Raw genomic sequence first — 8,596 nt, forward strand, 5'->3', positions numbered from 1 at the left:
AGTGATCAGGGCGGAGGGGGATTAGGATGTTTTAAGAAAATCCTGTACAACCTGAATTCGAACCTGTTTTAGCCGTGGAGAAGAGGCGCCAGCTACTCTGATCGTGGTTTGTGTTCAGGGGCCTCCGGAGCTCTCGTCTGAATCACCATGGGGATCAAAGCTGCTCTTCCCAAGTATGAGATCTACTTCTACAACACGGTGCTGTGTCTGGCCATGTTCTGGGCGGCAAGCTGGATCATTGAGGTGTCCAGTTGTGAGTATGAAGAAGCACACGCACAGCAACAAATAAAACAATAGAAGAAGTTTAATTGGCCTGAAACTTGCTTTCGTGCCAAAACCATTACCTAAAATGATTAAAACATTTTTTTCTTTAATGCACAAGTGCACAAGTGTTTTTTGGTTATTGTTTGTGGTTAAATGTTGAGCAGATATTGGATCTTCTGTATAAAAATGTGAACTTGCAAGGTGTGGTTTTCCTCACATTTGCACACAAATGCACATGCATGACTCCAAACATACTCACTCAGACCACAACCTGCTGTTTGACAACCCTCAGACATTCATGCTTGCCTTCTGCACTCCATTTCCAGTCCGATTATTGCCTTCTTCAATAAATCATCACATTTGAGAAGATGCAACCAGCAAATCTTGAGCATCTCAATTGGTCAGCAACATCTAGTTTTCTGAAGCATACTTTGTATTTATACTACAGGCTTTCAGCTAGTCATTTTATCCTTCAGTGCAATTATTAGCAATTGTTTTTATCACAAATAAAATTATGCGGAACATATCTAATTCTCAAGCAATCATTCCGCTCCAGAGCAATACTTCATCTATCCAGATCAAATCCAGAGTCTATATGGATCGGATGCATCTTAAAGACATCAGTGCCTCAGTTTCCGCTGAGTGTGAGGCTCATTCATGATCTTTAAGCCAAGACATAATATAGTGCCCTCATGTACAGGCAACACAATGTACAGTGTACATATAGCGACGGTGTCACAGAGTGAGGGGTGAAGAGTCGGAGCTATGCGGCCTAGAGGAGATCAGGTGTCAGTATTAATACCACAGAGCACAAGAAGAAAATAGGGCCGCTTTTATTTTAGTGTCGCTCTAACAAAAGTTGGGATTCAAGGACAAGAGGGAAAAAAAAGGTGTTGAAGATAACATTTTTTTTTACATTTTTTTTTTTTTTCAGCCAGTGCAAACAGAAAGACGTTCAAAGGCAGCGTGAAGCCAGGATGGTACTACTTCGGGAGGAAAATGGTAAGAAAGAGGCCGGTGGGAGTTTCTCGAGATATGTGTAGCTCATCCAAAAAGGTCTCTTATTTTTATGTTTTTACTTGTTGATGTACAGGATACGGCTGACTTTGAGTGGATGATGTGGTTTTCCACCTTCAGAGAGCACATCCTGTTTGCTTTCTGTGGTCATGTGCTGTTCGCAAAGATCTGCTCCATGCTGGCTCCTCAGGTGCTTCTATTCACTCTTTGACTGACTGTTTTCACTGAGCTGCTCAACATCTCCAGCTAGGGTTAATGATCTAAACTCTACTAAGAAAAGAGAGATGAATTCAGCTCCTGTTGTGTTGTCTTATTATAAATATGTAGTGTTTGTTAGAGTAACTGAACAGTAACTGAACAAAACAAAGTAAATGTTTTACTAATGTTTTAAACTACATCTCTGGCTGTCTTGTAGAAAAAATTATTTTTAATGCCTTACTGTGTAATTCCTTTATGTCCAACAGTACAGGTCCTTGGTGTTCATGGTGTATGGTCTGCTGGCTGTGTGGACTAGTATGGGATGGACCTACGTCACCCTCATCCTGTCCCACTGTATCCTGCTCTACAGCATCTCCTTAGTGAAAATCCGCTGGCTTTGCTTTGTCACTGGTCTCTGCACCCTCGCCACATTCAAGTGCGAACCCTTCGTGTCCTGGCAGGTAAACTGCTGCAGCTCCAAGAAATGTTTCCCTCAACTTATCAACATCAACATGCCGCGCTTATCTCGCATGCTTTGCCGTTTCCTCCATGCAGGCTGGTTTCGTGGAGGGAGACTTTGAGCTGCGCCATGTTCTCTTCTACGGAGGTTGTGGGTTTACAATCATGCGCTGTATAAGCTTCGCTCTGGAGAACTGTGAAAGGAAAGATGGGAACTACAACATCCTGGAGCTGCTCAAGTACAACTTCTACCTCCCTTTCTTCTATTTTGGACCCATCATGACCTTCGATAAATTTTACGTTCAAGTATGTCTACAAAATACAAATAGAGATATTTTACCCTGATTAATTGTGTCATACAGTAATTTTGGATGTAAAGTTTAATAAAATGGAAAATTAATTAAATTTTGTGGAATATTGTTCGAAATCACTGTATTTAAGGATGACCTGGGGATGTGGAGAAATTTGACATGTGTTTGCTGCCCTCTGCAGGCCAACAAGTCCAACCTGACCAGGAAAGAGAGGGAGATGTGGAACATCAGCCTGCAGGGCCTGATCCACCTGGGAGTCATCATTGTGGTGGACGTCCTCTTCCACTTCATGTACATCCTCACCATCCCCACTGACATGAAGCTGCTGAAGCACCTCTCTGACTGGGCTCTAGGTCTGTTTTTGATGCAGTTCATGTGAAACACCATAAATGAAATGTGAGACAAGACGTTTTAAAGCCTCGGTGTTGTTTCACCCATTTAGATTTAAGCTCAAATATGTTTGCAAAAAAAAGGGTAATATTTTATTGCAGTTTTCCTTTTAATTGTTTGAAATGAAAGGAATGTCACTGCACTCTTTCCAGTGGGTCTGGCTTACTTTAACCTGGTGTATGACTGGGTGAAAGCAGCTGTCATGTTCGGAGTCATCAACACAATATCTAGACTGGATCACCTGGACCCGCCCAAACCACCAAAATGCATCACCATGCTTTATGTGTTTGCTGAAACGTGAGTCACATTTACTTGATCACATTTAGTTCATTACAGGAGCAGAGTATATGGTGTAATTGTGTAACTGTTTCTCTTTTCGTAGGCATTTTGACAGAGGTATTAATGATTGGCTGTGCAAGTGAGTATTTCTAAAAGGCTTATGCATTAATCGTGTCAAGAGCAGAAGCTTTGACAGGGTCTCTGTCCACAGGTATGTGTATGATTACCTCGGTGGGAAGCATGAGAACGTGGTGGAGGAGCTGGTGGCCACACTGTGCACTTTCGGCGTCACCATCATCTGGTTGGGACCCTGCGAGGTGGTCCTGCTCTGGGCTTTCTTTAACTGCTTTGGTCTCAACTTGGAGCTGTGGACGGCTAAGCTATTCTCCATGGAGCCATTTTCCTCTTTCGAGGTTTGCTAGAGGAGATAAGTTTGGCGTTTGGGTAAATATATCAGTTTGTGTATTAATAACGTTTCGTTGACAGGCGGCCATGTCACAAGCAATGTCCCGTCGCATCAGAGCCGTCTTCAACACTTTTAACTTCTGGAGCATTGTGCTGTACAACGTTCTGGCCTTGAACAGTTGGGACTTCACCAAGTTGGTCGCCAAGCGGCTGCTGCTCAGAGGTGGTTTTGATTTTTCATTTTGCAGATTTAATTTCTTATCCACTCTAACTAACAATACATTCCCTCCCCAGGCTTCCCTATTACCACCATCATCGTCATGTTCGTGACCTACTGCCTGGTTCAAGCGATCAAGGAGCGAGAGAGGAGACAAGCTCTTATCGACGACCCCGATCCACTCCCTCCTGCCCCGCCTCCGAATGCTGCCACCAGTCCACCCACACCCACACCCGCAGCTGCACCCGCACCTGCACCTGCTGCCGCTCAGCCAGTCGCCGATCCCAGCAAGCAAAAAGCAGAATAGATAATATAATATCCAGCCAAAGACATGAAGGATGTAACAGCCTAGTAGTTAGTGCTGTCTAAAAGCTAACACTATTATTATCTCCTGTCTAGATTTTTTAACATTTTGAATGGATGTAAAAAAAAAAAAAAACTACATTTACTGTAAATAAATCCAACAGTATTTATACCTAAAGAAAATTAATATATTTCATTCACTAATTTTTATTGTAATATAATGTACAGTACATCTGTTTACTGTCCAGGAGAAAATGGCTAGCAATAAAATGACACCGTAGTGACACAATAAACCGCAAAGATTTGTTCAAAGCACATTTGTTTTGTGTCTTGGAGAGTTTTCAACCTTTCTCATAGGGTTGTTTAAAAGTAAATGAGATGTTTTTTTACACTATGAGTCACTGTGGAGCCTTGTCATTAGGGCTGTGTGATATTTCTGTTGCGTTACGTCAGCAGTTTGCCGCTGAATTCCTGTTTGTTGCCTCCATACTGGAAACACTTCTAACGCTGCGCAATGGAAGAGCTACGATCACACCTGTGGGGATTCCCTGCCCAGATCTGACCAGGGCAATAAAAGGCCATGCGAGAGGGGAGATTCACATTTTTGTAATATTATGGCGCCTTTAAATCAAGTGGGTCGCTTGTGGTTTATGTGAATAAACAGGCAATATAAGGCCTCATTAAAAGGCAACCTTAACAGGTCCCATCTAGATATGTAAAAGGTCATTTAAGGACTTGAAGGTCAGTCACGTGGGGTACCGCACAGCTGCGCTCTGTTGGACACACTTTAGGGCTGACCTGTCTGTTCGGTATGATACCGAAGCCGCAAGCTGGTTAGTTTGGAATCAAGGTTGAAACTGGCTTTGCTAGAGAACATAACAAAATGTCAAATAAAATAAAGTCCTTGTCTCAAACCATAGGACATTTCTTAGAAAGCCAACTAAACATAATTACATTAAAGTAATCTTAAAATACTTTGTAGTTTAATCAGTTCTGTCTTACAAAGTCAAAACTAATTAGGCTCCCAATATTTTCAATAAAGACCGGAGCATTTACATGATGTTTTATTATATATAATATAATATTATTTCTAGATCAATATAAAGGCTAATCTCAGATGATGTAGCATGTAAAGTTTGCAAAAACAGAGCAACTACAACATTAAAATAAACCTTAACTAAGGCTATTTTTGCCTATCTTTCTTACCCTTTTATTAAAATTGAAACATTTTGCTCATCTACCATTTAGTTGAGTTTTGGGGTCTTGCATTAAGTCCAGCCATAACAAAAAGTTATGGTCCCACAAAAATATCGCCTAGCTCAAAAGAGTCAAATGCTGCCGTCATTTCAGAAGTATACCTTTGGTAATATAGTATAAATGTTGCATACCGTATACAATAAAATGATCCACAAAGCTAAGATGACTCTGACACACAGGCCTCCTAAACCTTCCGCTCCAGAGCCCCCCATGAGTCATGCTGGGCATAGTTCCCATGAAGCAATGTGTCAGCTGTCTGAGAGTGGGTGGATTTTCCTGGGGAGTGGGTAGGGATGGGGTTGGAGGTGGGAACAGGGGGATAGAAGTATGGATATTGTATTTCATGTTCCAGAATAAAGCCCATAGCCCCACACCGAGCAGCCCGTCTATAAATAACCTTCCAGTTGGAGCTCAGTTGAAGGGTCAGGACAGCTGAGGAAGTGGGCCGTCTCGAGATTCAGCTGGTGTGCGGGCGGACTGTGCTTCCAAATCCTCTTTCCAGGCTAGAGAGTATAACTACTCTGCTGTAAGGACAATCCACTTTTGTTTGATTTGCAGCCCCTGAAAGGCTCTTCAAACTCCTCCTGCCAGGAACAATGGCTCTGCCTATAAACCCCATGGATGAGCCCAGGATGTACCAGCAAACCCTGCTCCAGGACGGCCTGTACGACCTGCTGGAGAATGACAAGCTTGTTGACTGTGTGCTGAAGATCAAAGACAAGGAGTTCCCCTGCCACCGGCTGGTTCTCTGTGCCTGCAGCTCGTACTTCCGCTCCATCTTTCTGTCAGACCTGGAGGAAAGCAAAAAGAGGGAAATTATCCTGGAGGATGTGGAGCCTGGTGTCATGGGGCTGATCCTGAAGTACCTGTACACCTCCAAGATCAATGTGACAGAGCAGAACGTCCAGGACATCTTCGCTGTGGCTAATCTGTACCAGATCCCTTCCATTTTCACTGTATGCGTGTCTTTCTTACAAAAGCGTCTGAGCCTCAGTAACTGTCTGGCAATCTTCAGGCTGGGCTTGATGCTGGACTGTCCCAGATTGGCTATCTCCGCCCGAAACTATGCCTGTGAGCGCTTCCAGCTCATCTCCAGAGATGAGGAGTTCCTCCAGCTGCTCCCCAGCGAGCTGGCAGCCATTTTAGCCAATGACACTCTGAACGTAGAGACTGAGGAGGCAGTGTTCGAGTCTTTGATGAAGTGGGTGTCTCGGGACCCAGAGAACAGAGAGAAAGAGCTACCAGGTTTGCTGGACTGCGTTCGCTTACGGCTTGTCGCCGAGGATTATCTGAAAGAAAAAGTGGAGAAACACAAACTGATCGCATCCAATCCTGAGCTGCAGCAGAAACTCCAGCTGGTCAAGGATGCTCAAGCTGGGAAAATGCCAGAGGTTAAAAAAAGTAAGAAGGAGGGTACTGGAGCAGAGAAGGATGGAGAGGGTGAAGATAAAGAGGAGGACGAAGGTCTTCTCCCAGGCATCCTGAATGACAACCTGCGATTTGGAATGTTTTCAAGGGACTTGATACTGATGGTGAGTGACACAGGCGCTGTGGCCTACGACCCAACAGGGAACGACTGCTTTGCAGCGTCACTCTCCACGCAGGTTCCCAAGAACCACATCAGCCTGGCCACCAAGGAGAATCAGATCTTTGTGGCTGGAGGATTATTCGTTGACGAACAGAACAAAGAAGATCCGCTGTGCTCCTACTTCCTGCAGGTAGGAGAGGTGCTACACAAAGTTTGAATAGAGAAATTTGCAGCAACAGAAAAAGAGTTCAGCTCATATTTCTGATACTTTGGGAGAAAATATAATGTATAAAAGATGTTATACTCACCACACATATTTCCAGTCGATGGGATGTTGAAGCCATTAAAAAAACGGTGTTTCTGTGTGAGCATTATAGTCACTGAAAAACAATCACACACGAAGAGCTGGAACAATCTAAAAAAGGGTTAGGGTTAGGGTTAGGGTTAGTTTGGATACAGTTTGGAATAAAAATTTCCAGGCTCAAATCTACTGGATACTGTATGGTAGTGCACTGCTACTGTACAGTACCTCAGGCAATGTAAACATGACCCATTTACATCTGTTTGACCTCTGTGACCTCAGTACGACCCCGTGAGTGCCGACTGGCTCGGGATGCCTCCCATCCCATCTCCCCGCTTTCTGTTTGGGCTTGCCGAGGCGGAGAACTCCATCTTTGTGCTGGGAGGGAGGGAGCTGAAGGAGCAGGACGCACAGACTCTGGATTCAGTTATGATCTACGACAGACAGTCAGTTCATACATGTATCAAATGTCAAAAAATAGGATGTTTAGTTTAGTGAAACATGGAGCCCTGATTAATTTATATTTTTTCATGTGGTTTGTCATAAGATCCTTTAAATGGGGTGAGTCAGAGCCAATTCCTTACCCCGTCTATGGACATGCAACGTTAACCCACAATGATGTTGTGTATGTGATTGGAGGGAAGGGAGAGAACAAGTGAGTATAAGCTGCAAGCAAGTCATCCACTAGACATCTCTGGAGACTGGCAAACCAGAAAGTTACTGTTTTCGTGTCATTTTCATTAAAAGGAGCTGTCTAAAGAAGATGTGTGCATACGACGCCAAGAGATTTGAATGGAAGGAGCTCGCTCCCATGAAGACTGCACGCTCCTTGTTAGGAGCCACCGTTCATAAGGACAAAATATATGTGGCAGCAGGCGTGACAGACAACGGTCTGACAGATTCTGTGGAGGTGTACGACATCACTACCAACAAGTGAGTTCTTCAGAATGAAAAAATAAAGCACACAATGTACTTGCAAAGATATATTGTGTTCAGTTTCAAGCTACCTTGATTAATGCTCAACAAAAACAACTAAAAAGTATCCAAACTATTTGTGGCCTCTTAAAGTGTGTTCCAGTTTTCCATACTGAACTTTTGTATGCATACGTGTTTTCATCTTGCAGGTGGTCCGACTTTGTGCCGTTTCCTCAGGAGCGCAGCTCTCTGAATCTCGTGTCTTTGGCTGGTACACTCTACGCTATAGGAGGCTTTGCCATGATGCCTTTAGAGGACAGCGAGGAGTTTGTTCCCAAAGAGATGAACGACATCTGGAGGTAACAGACATCATTCCTTTGGTTATTTCATTCATTCAGTACTTTGTGTTATATCACAAAAGCAACTGATCATGGGTGATTCTATATGGGTATTTTACGCTTCTTCTCCAAGAAAAGAAAACTCAACTGTCAAACTGTCTTCACTAGGTTTATAACATGTCGCCGAATTCCGCATCATTCCCCCAGAATTTCATATGTAGCATTTGCTCAGCAGCGTAAAAGCTGTAACTCAGTCAGTTGATGCCCCTCTTTTACGTTTCATGACAAATGTCGTCCTCAGGTATAATGAGACGGAGAGGAAGTGGACCGGGATCCTCAGAGAGATCCAGTATGCCTCGGGGGCCACAATTTTGGGGGTCCGACTCAACACGCTGCGTCTCACCAAGCTGTAAA

At 43.7% G+C, this 8,596-nt stretch overlaps 2 protein-coding genes across 2 annotated transcripts; both read left to right on the top strand.

The window, feature by feature from the left end:
* hhatlb (hedgehog acyltransferase like, b) lies at positions 1 to 3,847 on the top strand (the record flags this gene model as incomplete). The annotated part of the gene is made up of 11 exons (XM_084565646.1): positions 1 to 253; positions 1,199 to 1,266; positions 1,358 to 1,471; positions 1,746 to 1,940; positions 2,035 to 2,244; positions 2,431 to 2,602; positions 2,792 to 2,936; positions 3,022 to 3,057; positions 3,130 to 3,331; positions 3,405 to 3,546; positions 3,618 to 3,847. Exons 1-11 carry the CDS (start codon positions 148 to 150, stop codon positions 3,845 to 3,847), a joined length of 1,620 nt encoding a protein of 539 aa, XP_084421772.1. The 5' UTR covers positions 1 to 147.
* A 1,849-nt stretch (positions 3,848 to 5,696) lies between these two features.
* Positions 5,697 to 8,596, top strand: klhl40b (kelch-like family member 40b; the record flags this gene model as incomplete). The annotated part of the gene is made up of 6 exons (XM_084566474.1): positions 5,697 to 6,818; positions 7,212 to 7,375; positions 7,477 to 7,584; positions 7,677 to 7,862; positions 8,054 to 8,203; positions 8,484 to 8,596. 6 exons carry the CDS (start codon positions 5,697 to 5,699, stop codon positions 8,593 to 8,595), a joined length of 1,842 nt encoding a protein of 613 aa, XP_084422600.1. The 3' UTR covers position 8,596.

Source organism: Chelon labrosus (assembly GCF_963514085.1).
Source record: "Chelon labrosus genome assembly, chromosome: 18".
NCBI classification, from domain to species: Eukaryota; Metazoa; Chordata; class Actinopteri; order Mugiliformes; family Mugilidae; genus Chelon; species Chelon labrosus.